The 17,833-nt window shown below is 35.9% G+C and overlaps 1 protein-coding gene across 1 annotated transcript in view; it reads right to left on the reverse strand.

The window, feature by feature from the left end:
- SPEN (spen family transcriptional repressor) overlaps positions 1-17,833 on the reverse strand; it is an 88,942-nt gene that overhangs the window by 58,662 nt on the left and 12,447 nt on the right. The window contains exons 2-3 of the mRNA XM_061160674.1: positions 5,226-5,546; positions 1,669-2,145 (exon numbers count right to left, since the gene is read on the reverse strand). Of these exons, the coding sequence (XP_061016657.1) occupies positions 1,669-2,145; positions 5,226-5,546 (798 nt within the window). The remainder of the gene's footprint in view (positions 1-1,668; positions 2,146-5,225; positions 5,547-17,833) is intronic.

Raw genomic sequence — 17,833 nt, forward strand, 5'->3', positions numbered from 1 at the left:
CAACGCCAAAGGCCAGATCCTAAACCACTGTAACTCCCACCAAAGTACAATGCCACCCTTCTGAATGCCATGTGTTTCACCTCTAACTTCCACACTTCTTCAATTGGTTGACTTTTCAAAAAGTTTTGATTCAGTGGAGTGCAGTGCCATCTCTTTACTGAGGTAGGTTTGGGGAAAATGACTAAAACTTGACTAAAACTTGAGTATCTTAAGCAAATTCTATGCAGAAGAAAGTGAATCATGACAAGATTTTATAATCGATTTATAGAATTCAAATGAATATTGTCAATCATTTAACTCAACAATACATCAAATGATATCAAAAGAAGTTAAGGGTCTCAACCACGTCAAAGCTGCAAAGCTGGAGCCAGAACCTAATTCTTCTGACTTAAACTAACTGCTTGCTTCACTATAATATGCTACATCTTCCAGAATATTTGAATTACATCTAGATAGATAGATGTATAAAAGGCTTCCATTTATTATTTTGAATCAGCAAGCTCAGGAGGCGTAAAAGGAGCCTTTTATTAATTATATGATCATTTACTTAAGTTAATTCTAAGCAGGCAATACTAAAGGAAGAATAATCTGGGCATTTTAATTAGGTCAAATAATTTGTCTCGTAAATTTAAAATACATCCCACATAAATATAAAACTAGAATGTCTGAGATTAACATGTTGAATAATAACATGTATAATAATAATAATAACAGTAATGAGAAACAAAAAATACTCAAGACTACCAACATCTCAAGTAATAGCAGTAACAACAGCTAGGAGTTATCAAAGGCAGTAGTAAACATATATAGGTATCAAGCTAAGCACTTTAAGTATTTTTTCATTTTAACCTTCCAAATAACTTTAGGAAACATGGTTCTTATGAAAGATGAGAAAGCTGAGGCCTAGAGAGTTTTAGTAACTTGTCCAAGATTATAAACATAGTATACTGTCTACCTTGATCTTTTTTTTTTAACCTTGACCTATTACTTCAAAACCCATAACCTAACTTACAAGCTGTTTCTTGTTAAGATTATTTTCAATTTATCATTTTCATCTTTGAAATACAACTCCTTTGTAAAAAAAAAAAAAAAATCCCAACTAACAAAATTAGCCTACTCACCCTTAGTGAACAGCAAAGACACAACCTGAATTTTAAAGAAAGCTTTCCTACTTGAGTTTATAAATTGATTACCATCTTGATGTTAAAATTAGTTAAAATGTACACATCAATTTATACATTGATAATAAACTGATCAACAATATATTTCACCAATACATCTTTACCCCAACAGCTTTTACAAATTTTCAACCAAATAATAGAAATAGTATATACTAAGAAATTAAAGAACTTTGAAAAGTTCATTGTATGGCACAAGATTTGTTTCATACAACTGAAGTTACCGCTTTTCTTCCTTTTTGGCAATTTTAACATTCAGCATCTGAAGGATGAAACAGTATTTGCAAATCATCATTTAGATTCAAGTACTTGGAAAAATAGTTAATTCGTTGGCCACAGGGCTAATCAAAGTTTCTTCATTCATTATATACATGATCCAAGATTACTTTCAAAAATATTACTGTACTAGAAATCAGTACCACTGATGGTAGCACATTGGTAACAATTTCCTCAAGACCTGGTCTCTGATAACAACAGACTGTTAACCTACCTGTCACTGCTGGTACTACTGCTGCTGCTGATTGAATCGCTACTGGAGGATCTACTTCTAGAGCCGCTGCCGCTAGGGGACCTTGTGGGTCTAGACGCTTGACTAGCCAGCCTCTGAGGAGACTGATTCCTAGACTGGGACGAGTGAGGTGACCGACTCCTGCTGTGCTGGTAGCTCCGCTCGGGCCGTCTGCCTCGCACCTCCCGGGTAATGTCATCCCTGTAGATATCCCTGTGAACCACACTGGGCAGTGTAAACTGCTCCCGAGCCCTAGGTTCGTATCGGGGGTCATGAGCATCAAAACGGTTTGGACTTCGACTCCGAGAAGTATAATAGAGCCCATGTTGTAAAGTCCGCTCTCGAGGATCTCTATAGTAATCCTGATCGTAATGTCTTGTCCGATCAAATCCTCCCGTCCCCCGTTCATGGTGTCCATAGGCACTATGTTCATAAGCACGCTCCCTGTTATCTGAAGCCCTGCATTTAGGAGGGGGGAAAAATATTTAATCAATCAGAAATGGGAAAGCAAAACTAAAAGCAAGTCATGCAAACATTCACTTCAGCATTTTCTTTGTGCAACTGGTCATTTTCTAAACAGCAGTAACCTACTTTAGTAAGCAAACATTAACAAGCTTAACATTTTACTTGACTCCAAAACTTATTTCCACAGCTAAGCAATTACTGTTGTAACTGTATATTGGGCTTTCATGACTAGTGTTCTGTAAGTCAGTTGCTCTTTTTATTAGGGATTTTCTGGCTTATATACAGAAATAGACATATGCCATTTCCTTTTTTATTTTAAATTTAATGGAACAAGAAGAGACTTTCATTTTAATATGAAAGTGTTCTATACTTTCATCAGATTAAAATATATGCCAAACTGTATTTACTTTGCAACTGTATTTCAGGCAAAATTTCCATGATATGTTTTTTACACAGACATGAAAGCCTCATTGCAATGCATGCCCATGTCCAGCAATAGGAGGGCATTTTCAAAGAAGTATAGAAAAAAATCTTAAGCATAACTTTTTCATTTTAATTTCAATTTCTTGGGTAATTATAAAATTAGTAAATTATGTAAATTGCTGTGCCCAAACAATCACACTTAATAATAAAAACAGGATCTTAAAAAAGAAAATCAAACCAAAAACCACTTAGGATATCAAAATATTGGGCTGCCACATGCTATTCTATGATAAATTTAACTAATTAAAGAATAATGGTATTTTATCTTCTTGTGCTATCAAATTACAAATAATTTTTAAATGCCTAGTCCATAATTCAGTCTGTTAATGTATTACTTGATGGTTAAAAGAAATATATTCTCCTAGGGTTTTAGTTTTACTCAAATTGCCTCTGATGAAATAAGGCAACTTTGGGAACTATAAAATTCAGTTTTTAGCAATGGTTTAACTATAAAAAATTTTTTCTGTAGGGCATGAACACTTGTCAATCTATGAGTACAAAAACTGTTGCATGTACAATTACACACATGCAACTATATGTTAATGTCAAAAACCAATTCCAATCCTACAAAGAAATCTTCAGTTCTCTACTTAAGAAAGTTCATAATACACCAGTTCACTTGAATCTCAAACATGAGGTTGAGTCTCTTCTCAACCTTACCTTTGGGTCTATCTTTTATCAAAAGTGATTAAGGAACTACAAAAGATACAGAAGAATTAGAATCTCTGCAATGAAGAATATGTGGCAAAAATCTTACAACTAATACTGTATTTCCAATACATGCTTAGATTCCAAATCTCTCCACCAACCTTCATTTTCACCATCTCACTTAGTAGCAATCACACCTTCTCCTAGGCTGTATTTTGTTTTTGCTATTATGAAAAGCAACTGGCATGGCAAAAAAATTCAATATTATCTTTCCTACTTAAAAATATTAAATGACTCTCCTTTTTTATTTGTTACATTTCTGGAATTTGGATAGATATTTCACTGTCTAACAAAGAAGAGGGGTTTTTCTGAGACTTAAGGAGAAAATTTCATATTCAATTAGTACCCTATCAAATGTTAATCAGTAAGAGCTATTATTAATGATATAACAGAAGCAATAGGTAATAGTCCTAGGAGAATTACTGCTATATCTGATATGTCATAAATATGCAAAGTTCTTATCCATTAGGAAGATACAGAAGGCAGGCACAAGAGCTAGCAGAGCTGAAATCTAATAGCTATTCTTTGAATCATCTATTAGTACTAAATAATTCTAGAGTTAGTGGGAAAAAAAAGAAAGTTTGACTTGGGTTAGGAGAGGGGCTAATATACACAGGTCAGGACATACCAACCTTTTCCAAGTGTGGAACCACGACCTATAATCCCAATTAAATCTAGGGAGAGAATTGTGAACATAACTTCCCCAATTTTGGCCCCTCTTTTGGGGGTAATCCACCTTCTTAATGGGCAAGGGTGTCAAATGATATTTAGATGAACCACAAGGAAAAAAAATCTTAATGACCAGATAAAATAATTCCACTGGAAGCAAGCAGTCCCAGACAAACTGTAACTCTCAAACCCCCAGACTTCTTTCTTGAGACAGTAGAAAATTATAAATTGATCCACATTCACAAAAATCTCCAGCCCTAAGTATGAATCAGGCAGCTGAGAGAAGAGGAAATATCCTCTACGATTCCACCAAATGAGGAAGGCACAATTGCTCGCCAATAGTTCACCTTTGTAGCCATCCAGCAAAGTCCATTTTGATTGCTGTATCCACAACTGATCATCACCATGTGTTCAAAGCTAAAGTACCTTCAACTGGACAGCAACTTGCTTAACAAACAGGATAGTAATCCTCTTCTCTTGGGCTAATGGAATCTTGACAACATGATATCCCATACATTCCAGCAATTAGAAAAGGGCTATATTCCAGGATTTAGGAACGTCCATCACCTCAATTTTTCCCCATTCCATCAAAGAGTATAATTCCAACATGGAAACTGTGTAGATCCAAAATGGAAAATTCAAGCATTGCCTTCACTCCTCTTCATCCAAGTACACATTTCCAGGTTAAAGTATTGTTTGTAGAATCCAAGAGGTTGAATCATATGGACTGCTAGGTTTTTTGGTGACAATCCAATTCGTTCATACACTGTGCAGTGAAAACTGAGAAGCAAATATCAAATTCTAAAAGAATCTGTAGGCTCTAATATTCCAGAAATATTCCATATAGTACAACCACAAAATGTGTAGCCAAGTAGCTCCATCAGGTAGAAGATATATCCAAGGTAGGCCTTAACATTATCCAAGAGAAGGAATAAAAGTCTAGAAGACAGGTAACTCCAAAAATGATGCTGCCATACAAAATCTTCCACCACTTTATATCTCAGCAGTAGATATCCAACCAGCTGCAGGAAATATCCTCTACGATTCCATAAGACACCAGCCACTGGGATAGAAATCACTTCCGTTTCCAACCCAAAATAGGAAACATTGAGAATGCCCAAAACTTTAAATCCATCTGGGGCCCCTAAATACGAGTTTCTGTTTCTCACCATATCAAATACAAAATACCTGCCTACAGAAACCTTGGAACTTACCCATCAAGTCTCCGCTCATAACGTCCTTCTCGTGCATGAAGTGATGGTGGGGGGCCATAAGCAGGCCCTCCACCACCTCCTCTGAACCCAGAAACCTCTCTACTACGAGATGCTATGGAAACTGTATCATCCAATCCCCGAGCAGCACTCGGAATGGTGCCTGGTTCATTATAATCCGTGCGTAGGTCTCTATCTCCCATTTTGTTGACTGAGTTGTGAGCTTTCTGTGCACTTTTGATGTCCACAAAATCCACAAAGGCAGCCACTCCTCCTTCAGAACCCCTCTTTGGGAGAATTTTGACACTTTCCACGCGGCCATATCTAAAAAAATAAACAAATAAATAGTCAATGTTATTGCTGCATAGTAATAATTTTCCAAAAATAGTTTTTAAAATGTTTCTTATATTTAAACAACTTACATTATGCATGTATAGGGGATGGGTTGCGAGTTAATTTTAAATATCTTGTATACTCACATTTTTCTTTTTTGAGGCAAATATTTACAAACATTTTTACCAGATTATTTTATTGCTCTCATTTGTAAATATAGTATTTACTATAAACTGACTTTTACCTTTCTAGAACACTGAGCTGAATGACTTTCAGAAGTTTTTAGGAATTTTACATCCTAATAAAGGATATTATACCTAAGATAATCAAAGTAACTTACCAGTCTTGAGATTTTTATTAAAGTAAAAACTGTAGCTGAAAATAGCTATTTTACAGATTTCATTTTAATTTAATTCATTAAGTGAAAATGATCTTACTGAAAAAATAAGATGATTTCACTCCTTGCTGGAAGGCAAAATAAATTCAAATATTCTGTGCATGTGCAAGTATCAGTCTTAATTTTTAATGTAATTTTTTTGCTATTTAATTCTCTTTTCCAGAGGATTAAAAGTGTTAAAATTTATAATTTATGTATAACTAAATTGTTTATATAAATTAATACATCAGAAAATCTTTTGACAGACTCTATGTTCTCATTTTCATTTCAAAAATAATGTTTACTATGTACAAAAAGAAAAACTGTAGGGCATCATTTATATTCTGAAGCATGCATGTAAAAAATATAATTATCTAGAATTTTGAAATTCAAGAAAATTTTACAAATTTCATTAGGAGTTAATTGTATTTTATATATCCCTGTAATCTGGCTTTTTTTTTAATTTGGCATTTTAAAAAAGCAGGCACAGCACTTTTAAATATAACACTCTCACATGCTGACAATCCAAGATCATAATTTTACACTTCCCCTGAAGAAGCTGACATTATCAGAAAGCAGAACTTTTCATTTATATTCTCCAGTATGATTTAAGTTGTTACCTCTCACAAGGGAAACATAATCCTAAAATCCAGTTTCATCACACAACTGAACTAGATGTAACGAAATTATGTGGGGTAAATTAACTGATGAAAGGATCTTTTAAATTTGGGGAATAAAATGATAGAAACAGAAATATAAACATTAAAAAAAAACCCTTCAAATGTATCTGACAAAGGACCTGTATCAAGAATCTAAGAAATTTTAACTCATTTTCTAAAAATTGGACAAGACACATCTCCAAAGAAGATATACAGATGGCAGACAAGCACAGAAAAAGATGCTCAAAATCATTAATCATTAGGGAAATACAAATCAAAACCACAATAAAATAACCACTCAGTTCACACCCACTAGTTTGGCTATTAGAAAAGAGGACAGAACAGAACAAGTATTGGCAAGGATATGGAGAAATCTGAAACCTCCTATATAGCTGCTGGAACTGTAAAATGGTACAGCCACTGTGGGAAAGTAGCATTTTCTCCAAAAGTTAAGCACAGGATTATCATACGACCCAGCACTTCCTAGGTATATACCCAAGACAACTGAAAACTACAGCTCAACTATTTGAGCACCAATGTTGGTGAAGGTGAAGGTGAAAGTCGCTCAGTCGTGTCCGACTCTTTGCGACCACATGGACTTAGTCCATAGAATTCTCCAGGCCAGAATACTGGAGTGGGTAGCCTTTCCCTTCTCCAGGGGATCTTCCCTACCCAGGGATCGAACCCAGGTCTCCCGCATTGGGTGGATTCTTTACCAGCTGAGCCACAAGGGAAGCCCAAGAATACTGGAGTGGGTAGCCTATCCCTTCTCCAGCAGATCTTCCCAACCCAGGAATTGAACCAGGGTCTCCTGCATCTCAGGCAGATTCTTTACCAACTGAGCTATGAGGGAAGCCCTCATATGTACCAATGTTGGTACATGTGCACCAATGTCGTTATTCACAAACACCAAAAGATGGAAACAACCCAAGTGTCCATCAATGGATGAATAAAATGAAATGTGGTATATACAGAAATTGGAATATTAAGACATAAAAAGAAATGAAGTTTTGCTATGTGCTAGAACATGGATAAACCTTGAAAACATACTAAATGAAATAAGCCAGACACAAAAGGATAATTAATTTATGATTCCACTTATATGAGGTATCTGGAATAGACAAATTCATGAAGACAATGTAGAATAAAGGTTGGGGAGATACTGCTTAATGGTATAGAATGGAATTTTATATGGAATGAAAAAATTCTAGAAATAGATAGTGCTAATGGTTATAGTGCTAATGGTAATAACATTGTGAGTACACTTTTTTTTGGCTGTGCCAACAAGCAGCTTCCAGGATTAGTTCCCCAACCAGGGATGGAACCTGGGCCCTGGCAGTAAAAGCACCAAATCCAACCACTGGACCACCAGGGACTTCTCTGTGAATGCACTTAATGTCACCAACTGTACACATCAAATGGTTAAAATAATAAATTTTGTATTTTGTATATTTTAACATGCACACACATACACAACTTATCACTTCAGTCCAAGAGCACAAAGGTTTATTCTATTAGAAAGAAGAAAGAGAAAAGAGGGAAGCATCAGCCAACTCTCTGTCAAAAAAAAAAAGCCAAAATATGAAAGGAAAAACAAATATTTAAGCTTAAATTCTGAATAACAAAGAGCTAAATGCAATACTGAAAAGAGGGACCAAATACTCAATGCACAGATTATGCATGTAAAACAAAGTCAAATGGCCCTCCATCAAAATGGTGGGCTCACAGTCCCCATCATTGTTATATAAGGGGAATAGAATATATAAGGGAAACAAAATACAAATTTGTCTCCAAATTTAACAAAGAACTTCATTAGGTATTACACTACTCTTTTACACTGGGTAGACCAGAAACACCCAAATCTTAAAAACCTCTTCATATTCATACAAACTCAGCATGTACAGATGTGACAGATGGACCATAAAGAAAGCTAAGCACCAAAGAATTGATGCTTTTGAACTGCGGTGCTGGAGAAGACTGATGAGAGTTCCTTGGACAGCAAGGAGATCAAACCAGTCAATTCAAAGGAAATCAACCCTGGATATTCACTGGAAGAACTGATGCTGAAGCTTGAATACTTTGGCCACCTGATGCAGTGCTGACTCACTGGAAAAGACCCTGATGCTGGGAAAGATTGAGGGCAGGAGGAGAAAGGGGTGACAGGTGAGATGGTTGAATGGCATCACTGACTCAATAGATATGAGTTTGAGCAAACTTCAGAATATAGTGAAGGACAGGGAAGCCTGGCATGCTGTAGTCCATGGGATTGTAAAGAGTCAGACACAACTTAGCAACTGAACAACAAAAACAAAATGTAAATGTGATGTCCTGGTTTTGTCTACTCTTTTCAAAACAACACATTTCCTATAGTACTCAAGTAGTCCTCAAGTGTTCAAGATGAAACATTTACCTGACATTTACTAATTAAAAAAGAAAAAAGAACAAAAATAATAAAATCACAATTAGATAATATTTCCTTTTTTAAAAAACAACATCAAAAAATAAAAAACAACATCAAGCCTTAGCTATAGGTTTTCAGAGAATCAATTGAAGAGTCTCCAGTAATATGCACAAAATTTTTTAAGTTACATAGTCACTGCTTGTAGTAATAAGTCAATTCACTTGTAGCTTTTAAAGAATCAAGAGAACCTAAACTTTTTAAAAATGAGAACATAAACTTGAGAAATCATATTTGATTGCTATCAGTTGCAGTATATAAAATCTAAAAGGTTTGTCTTCCAAAAACACAATCAGGGGTACTCTTTTTACCCCCTTCTGATGTCTGTCAGAAGCTTTCTCTATCTCCTTTATACTTTAATAAAACTTTGCTGCACAAAAGCTCTGAGTGATCCAGCCTCGTCTCTGGCCCCGGATTGAATTCTTCTCCTCCGGAGGCCAAGAGAAGCCCAGCGTCTCTTCGTGATTCAGAAACAACCTTTCATCTTGGGGGCTTGTCCAGGATACTTCAGGACAAGGTAAGGATGCTTGGAGCTCTAGTTCTTTGTTCTCCTAACGAACATGTTTTCCGCTGTACTTTACTAACTCCACAGTGTGGTTGCATGAATGAATGAAATGCCCTGCGTGAAGCAAGTGAGGAGCCCTGCTCTGCGGTTCCGCGGCAACCTCATACGGCTTATGGCAGAAACCTGTCAGGGGTTTATACCGACCTGCCAAGCCAAGAGGCACCCAACGTCTCCTTCATGAACCAACTAGAAATGGGCAAAGCGTGTGGACCGAACTCTCCTTTCTCAGTCAAACTTTTCAGTCTCTTTGACCATTTCATAACTCCTTGAAAATCAGAAGTACAACCTAATCTATCAAATCATAGACTTTCAAGGGACTTGTAATCAAAAACACAATAAAAAAATATTACATTGGTTTGGTCAAAAATATTCACCATCAAAAAATATTAAATTTATCAACATACACTGTAGTTCTTAAAAATTTTTGAGAGAATTTTAAAATAACCCTAAATAATGCCGCATTTACTGCGATGGCTTCCCTGGTGGCTCAGACGGTAAAAGCATCTGCCTACGATATGACACCCGGGTTCGATCCCTGGGTCAGGAAGATCCCCTGGAGAAGGAAATGGCAACCCACTCCAGTACTCTTGCCTGGAAAATTCCATGGATGGAGGAGCCTGGTGGGCTACAGTCCATGGGGTCGCAAAGAGTCAGACACAACTGAGCAACTTCACTTTCACTTTCACTTGGTCTTCCTTAAACATCTATTTATGGGCTTTCCTGGTGGCTCAGTCTATGGGGTTGCTAAAGAGTCGGACACGACTTTGCATCTAAACAATTTTTTACATTATGAAAATATTCAAAATCATTCCTCTTCCAAACTCAGTTGGGTAATAAATATATCCATCACAACCACCAAGCTATCTGCAACAATGCCGTAACATCAACACTTACAAAAACCTTTTATAGTAAAAAATTTTTATGAAGGAATTACAAAATTTATAAATCAATGACTTGATCCTATATTTAGACCAAAAGACTGGTTTCCCCTCTGTGTTAGACCTTTATTTCCTATACCAGTGACTACAAATACTTCAATACCAAAATGCAGAATCCACTAGAAATTTAAGTGCATTATGTGTGCGTGTGCTAAATCGATTCAGTCATGTCTGACTGTGCAAGCCTATGGACCCTATGCCAGGCTCCTCTGTCCTTGGGATTCTCCAGGCAAGAATACTGCAGTGGGTTGCCATGCCCTCCTCCAGGGGTTCTTAACAGCATTTAAACTGGAGCTGGCCACATTTTTCCTATATAATCACAGGTCAAATTTTTTAAAACTTTCACTGCAATAAAATATAACATAAAATTAGCTATTTAGCCATTAAGTGTACAATCCCAACCTTTTCAAATATATCACAGCTATCTCTGGTCCTCAACATAGTGGAGGTAGCCATTAAAGCTACATCATTCACAATTACTGATACTCCCCATACATCAACACATTAAATGTAGTATGTAGCTCAGAATCATATATTTAGATTGCAAAACTCCTGCAATTTGGACATAACCAAATAAGATGTTGATATTTTAATATGTCATATGTCTCATTATCAATTTAAATAAAAACCAAAGGAAGAACCTGTTTTAACAATTATCTAGAACAACAAAGATAAATTTAAATTGTTAGCATGACAATCACAAACTACAAGTTAATAGTTTTATTCTGTCCAAAGGATCAAAAATTTATATAAGCGCAGAAAATAGAAAATATTTGCAAATTATTTATCTGATAGCTCAACAATGAAAAAGACATATTGCAATTTAAAAATAGGCAAAGGATATATAGACAATTTCTCCCAAAAAGATAAACAGCCGATAAACACACAAAAATTTGCTTAACGACATTAGACTTTAGGAAAATAAGAACCAAAACCACAGTGAGATAGCACTTCACACTCAATACAATGGCGAAAATAAAAAGGACAGATAATAACAAGTGATTAGGATAAGAAGATTACTAAGATTTTCCAAAGACTTCTAAACCCTGAGGCATTGCTGGTGAAATTGCAAAATGGTATAGTCACTTTGGCAATCAATTTGGAAGTTCCTGAAAATGTTCAACTTAGAACCATATAATTCAGCAATTCTTCCCTTGATATGAACTGAAAATGTATGTCCACATAAAAACACAGAAATGTCACAATATCATTATTCATAATAGCCAAAAAAAAAAAGTTCAATTGCTAAGTGGAGTTTTAAAAATGTGGTATGTCCATTCAATGGAATGTCATTAGGGAATAAAAAGGAATGAAGTTCTAATACATGCTACAACAATGGATGAATCTCGAAGATATTATACTAAGTAAAAGAAGCCAATCACATATTGTATGATTTCACATGTGAAAGGTCCAAAATAGGAAAACACACAGAAGTAGAAAAAAGATTAGTGGATGCCAAAAGTTGGGGAGAAGAAAGAATGGGCAATCACTGCTAATAGGTTTCATTCTGGAGTGATGAAAATACTCTGATATCAGTGGTGATGGCTGCACAACTCTGCAATTATTCTAAAAAACAACTGAACTGTAAACTTTCCGGGGAAGAATTTTATGCCATATGAATTATATCTCATTAAAACTGCTATTAAAAGATAAAGACACAAAATAGTACCTGTCACTGCCTTTTCTTTACTATTTACGTGTGTGTGTATGTATGTATGTATGTATTTTTGGCTGTGAGGAATCCACACTGCTATGCACAGGCTTTCCCTAGTTGCAGGGTGCAGACTTCTCATTGTGGTGGCTTCTGCTGTTGCGGAGCACGGGCTCTAAAGTGCACAGGCTTCAGTAGTTACTGCCTATGGACTCAGTAGTTGTGGCTCATGGACTCAGTTACCCCAGGGCATGTGGGATATTCTATAACCAAGGATCAAACCGGCGTCCCCTGCATTGCAAGGTGGATTCTTAACCACTGGACTCCCAGGGAAGCCCCTGTCACTGTCTTGTAATACATCAGAATTTATGTCTCCTTTAGTCACAAGCATCTACGTTACCCTCAATATACTGGGTTGGCCAAAAGTTTTTGTTCATTCGGGGTTTTCAGAATACCCGAACGAACTTTTCGGACTATTCAATAAATCAACTGAATGCCACGTTTCCTGTAAATGGGCACACATTGAAGACATTTTCTATTTCAGGCATGCCTGCCTGGGAAGATAAGAAACCCATTAGATGACAAGCAAAACCTATCTTCATTTCACAGCAATACCGAATTCTTTCAGTATAAATGTATAAAACATATCTATAAGCTATTCTTAAAAAATTAACATATTCCCCTGTAATCACACTCTATCTTTGGAGTAAGAACTGTACAAATAATAACTAAAGATGGCAAAAACAGACTCAGAATCCCTATAGCCAGCAAAGAGGAGTCAACCACAGGCTCCCAGCCTCATTTTTAGGAAAAGCTAATATTCTAAAATGTTGCTCTATTTGAAGGAATGGGGGAGTGGTGGAAAAAGAAGGGGATGGAGAATGATTTGTAACAGCTTACTGATTTGTGTTTTCTCTCTGCCAAAAATAAATAATTAATAGTTTGTTGTACAGTCTTCTACAGACTCAGCATGAGATAAAAATACCTGAGATAAAATACCTATGTCATAAAGGAAAAGACCATATAAATTAAACCATGTAAAAATTATAGCTCCTAAATTGCAAAATGCAGTCAAAAGACAAATGGGGAAAAATACCTGCAAATGAGAAATAAGTGATTTCCTAAATATACAAACTTCTGCAAATCAAAGGAGACAGAAGCTCCCCTCCAAAAAACTTGGCAAAATACCTAAATAGGAAATTCTTTAACAATCTCACTCAAAATTTCAAAAATCCAAAGTGTACCATGTAACACAAAAATCTAAATATTAATATGTAGATAATAGTGAAAGTCTAAGAAAATAACTTTCTTAGTCTGCAGGAGTATAAATTAGATAAACATCTAAGGAAGACAATCTGATGGTGTTTTTATTAATGGGACACTCTGGCATCCAGTGGTTAGGACTCCGTGCTTCTAACGCAGGGGGTGCAGATTTGATCCCTGGTCAGTGAACTAAGATTCCGCGTGCCCTGTGACACAGTCAAAAATAAATGAAAGAAGAAATTTAGAACTAAGTACACATCCCCAGAAATTGCATTCACAGGAATTTTTCATTCATATATAATTGCACGTGTCTCAGTGTACAAGATTCCTTAATAAGCAGTACTGCTTATAACAATTAAAAAAAAAAAAAAAGGAACCATCATTCCACTTTGTCTCTATGAATTTGACTGCTCCAGGTAATTAATGTAAGTAGACACATACAGTGTTTGTTCTTTTGTGACTTATTTCACCTAGCATAATGTCTTCAAGGTTAATCCACGTTGTAGCATAAGTCAGAATTTCCTTTCCTAACATAATACTGGAAATCAAAAATGCTCACTTAGACTTTCCTGGTAGTACAGTGGATGGGAATCTGCCTACTAATGCAAGGGACATGGGTTCAATCCCTGGTCCAGGAGGATCCCACATGTCTCAGGGCAACTAAGCCAGTGTACCACATCTGAAGCCTGAGCCCTGGAGCCCATAGGTCGGGTGCCTGGAGCCTGTGCTTGCAACCAGAGAAGCCACTGCAGGGAGAAGCCCGCGCACCAGAGAAAAAAATGAAGAGTAGCCTGCCCCCCACCCCCCACGCCAGCTCAAGGCAACTAGAGAAAGCCCACAGGCAGCAACGAAGACTCCAGGGAAGGAGGGTAGAGAAGGAAGAAAGGAAGGAAGGGGTATAAACGCAAAGGTCTCTTTGAAAACGTGCTTCCTACCTAGTTTAATAGGACTATTACAGTACAGTCACTGAAAAGGAAATTAACTTCTAATCTATGGCTTACTTCGTAGTAGTAACAAAATAACAGGTTAAAAAGACTCTGAGAAATTTATAAATTCCTTCTAATATTTCACTTGATTACATTTCTATCCTAATTTCATAATATTTGGTTGCTTAGAATAAAATCAAGACAGAAATGTGATCTTTTTATAATATACACAAATTTCATATTCTTTTTATCCACCATTGCATTTTTGTAAAATCTTTAAAGACTACCTGTATTTCCAGATTAAAGAAATGTACCACTCTAATCTTAAAAGGCCTTTGGATTTTTCTACTTAATTCCAACTTTTAAATAATCATGCTTCCCAATTAAATTACTTCCCAATTAAAAAAAAACTTTGCACAAAATTAAATCCATTAAATTATTAAGTCACCAGTCTCCATCCAATCATTCCTGAAACTATTAATATGCAAACTTCTTCAGTCAACACTTTAGTCTGATTATCATCTTTAGAACTAAAAAGCTTTTTCTTATAAGCAAAAATGTTTCACAATCAAATTTCCAATAAGATCAACACAAAGGAAATCAAATGTCACAACCCTGTGAGACCCCAAGCTGTGATGCAAGTTCCTTTTATACATCTACTTTTACACTGGCAAAGCAAACTTATGCTGAAAAGGAATAATCTGTGTCAAAAACCACCGTGGAAAGGGCTAGTTCATTAAAAAATAAAATACAATGGGGCACTATAAGTGACAAGAAAAATTAAGAGTATAACAAGGCACATACACCATTTTTTAAAATTAACTGCAATATAATTTAAAACTATTTGAAACTTCACAAAGACCACTTAAATTTAGACCTAAGAAAGGCTATTTTCGATTGATAAGCATAGATATTTAGCAGAATGATTCACTTGAAAAGAACTGATATGCCTATGTTTTGCATGATGGATACACAGTATTTAGAGATAGTAAGCTCTTTTATTATCCAACTAATAAATACTTTTTTAAAATTTTCACAGCATTCCAGTGACTCTTATTCATTATGAAGAATGACAGGCAGAACCAGATTTTCTTTTCCTTTGGAGTGCAAGAGCTTTTAATATTATACTCATTCATCTCTCACTTTTAAGTTTTCAGTTATCAACCAAAACACTATTTATATCAAAAGTTGACACAGTGAGCATTTACAAGAGAGAGTTACATGTACAGATTTTCATAGGCCCCATAGAGATCATGCCCGTAAATTTGCCAGCAAATTTGGAAATACGGCAGCAAATCTGGAAAACTCAGCAGTGGCCACAGGACTGGAAAAGGTCAGTTATCATTTCAATCCCAAAGAAAGGCAATGCCAAAGAATGCTCAAACTACCGCACAATTGTACTCATCTCACACACTAGTAAAGTAATGCTCAAAGTTCTCCAAGCCATGCTTAAACAGTACGTGAACCATGAACTTCCAGATGTTCAAGCTGGATTTAGGAAAAGCAGAGGAACCAGAGATCAAATTACCAACATCCGCTCAATCATCAAAAAAAGCAAGAGAGTTCCAGAAAAACATCTACTTCTGTTTTATTGACTACGCCTAAGCCTTTGACTATGTGGACCACAACAAACTCTGGAAAATTCTGAAAGAGATGGGAATACCAGACCACCTGACCTGCCTCTTGAGAAATATGTATGCAGGTCAGGAAGCAAGAGTCAGAACTGGACATGGAACAACAGACTGGTTCCAAATCGGGAAAGGAGTACGTCAAGGCTATATACTGTCACCCTGCTTATTTAACTTATATGCACAGTACATCATGAGAAACACTGGGCTGGATGAAGCACAAGCTGAAATCAAAACTGCTGGGAGAAATATCAATAACCTCAGATATGCAGATGACACCACCCTTATGGCAGAAAGTGAAGAAGAAATAAAGAACCTTTTGAAAGTAAAAGAGGAGAGTGGAAGAGTTGGCTTAAAACTCAACATTCAGGAAACTAAGATCATGGCATCTGGTCCCATCATTTCATGGCAAATAGAGAAACAGTGGAAACAGTGACAGACTTTATTTTGGGGGGTTCCAAAATCACTGCAGATGGTAACTGCAGCCATGAAATTAAAAGACTCTTGCTCCTTGGAAGAAAAGTTATGACCAACCTAGGCAGCATATTAAAAAGCAGAGACATTACTTTGCCAACAAAGGTCCGTCTAGCCAGGGAATTCCCTGTCTTATTTTATATACAATATCACATACTAACTGAATTAAAGACACTCCATAAATTGAGATTTTTACAAATCTTGTTTTCTTTAAGGCTAGATCCATCTATACTGCAGAAATCAATATCTAATATGGCATTTAATTCTAACACTGGATGTGCTTGAAATTCACGTCATTAAAAGAATTAAAGCTGACTAAAAGGAACAATCTTAAAAACCTAAAGATTCCATGATTTTTAGAATAAATGGGGGAGGGAGGAGGATGAAAAAAACAAAAAAAAAATTCCCACAAGAAAAAGAGCAGTTCTAATCTAAGTTTACAATGAGGAAAAAGAGGGAAAGAATCGAGCTATTCAAAGGACACTACTTTATTTCATTTTCAAGTCAAAGTTTTTCAGTGATTAACTTTTTAACCTCAACCGTTTTAGGTCAAGGCTAAAATCAGTACTTAAATATACTGCTAGCATTCTACTCTTAACCTAATGGTTTGCCTAAACCAATGTTTCTTAAACTTTTTTCCATGGACTGCTTTGACAGTCTTGTGAAACCTATAAACCCTTTCTCAGAGTATTATTAAATTAAAGGCTCAGTGGTAAAGAATCCACCTGACAATGCAAAAGACTTGGGTTCGATTCCTGGGCTGGGAAGATCTCCTGGAAAAGGAAATGGCAATCCACTCCAGTATTCTTCCCTGGAAAATTCCATGGACAGAATAGCCTGACAGGCTACAGTCCATGGGGTCATAAGGAAAATAAAACGCATGAATTACAAGGAAACCAATTATATTGAAACACAGTTTTCAAATATTCAAAAATAGGCCCTTTTGAACATATAGGAAATACAGAGGACAAAAGGTGATGTTAATATATACCACAGGACAAAAATGTAATCAGCAAAACACACGCCGTGAGAAACTCTACAGTCAACTTGATTTCCAACAAATTAAGCTGTAAATAGAGATTAAAACTTACGGATTAAAAAAATTTAAATAGTCTAATGTCCATCAATAAGTAAATAAATGTAGTACCTTGACTGTGGTAGTGGTGGTGATTACAAGGATGCCTACATTACTCAAAATTCAACAAACTCAACACTTGAAGCAGGTACATTTTATTGTATGCAAACTATACCTCAACAAAAATTGTAAAATAAATCTTACGTATTTTATTTAGACCCTGAGTTTAAAAAAAAAGATTCTTAAAGCAATTACAAACTTGAGT

The sequence above is a fragment of the Dama dama genome, chromosome 14 (assembly GCF_033118175.1).
Source record: "Dama dama isolate Ldn47 chromosome 14, ASM3311817v1, whole genome shotgun sequence".
NCBI lineage: Eukaryota > Metazoa > Chordata > Mammalia > Artiodactyla > Cervidae > Dama > Dama dama.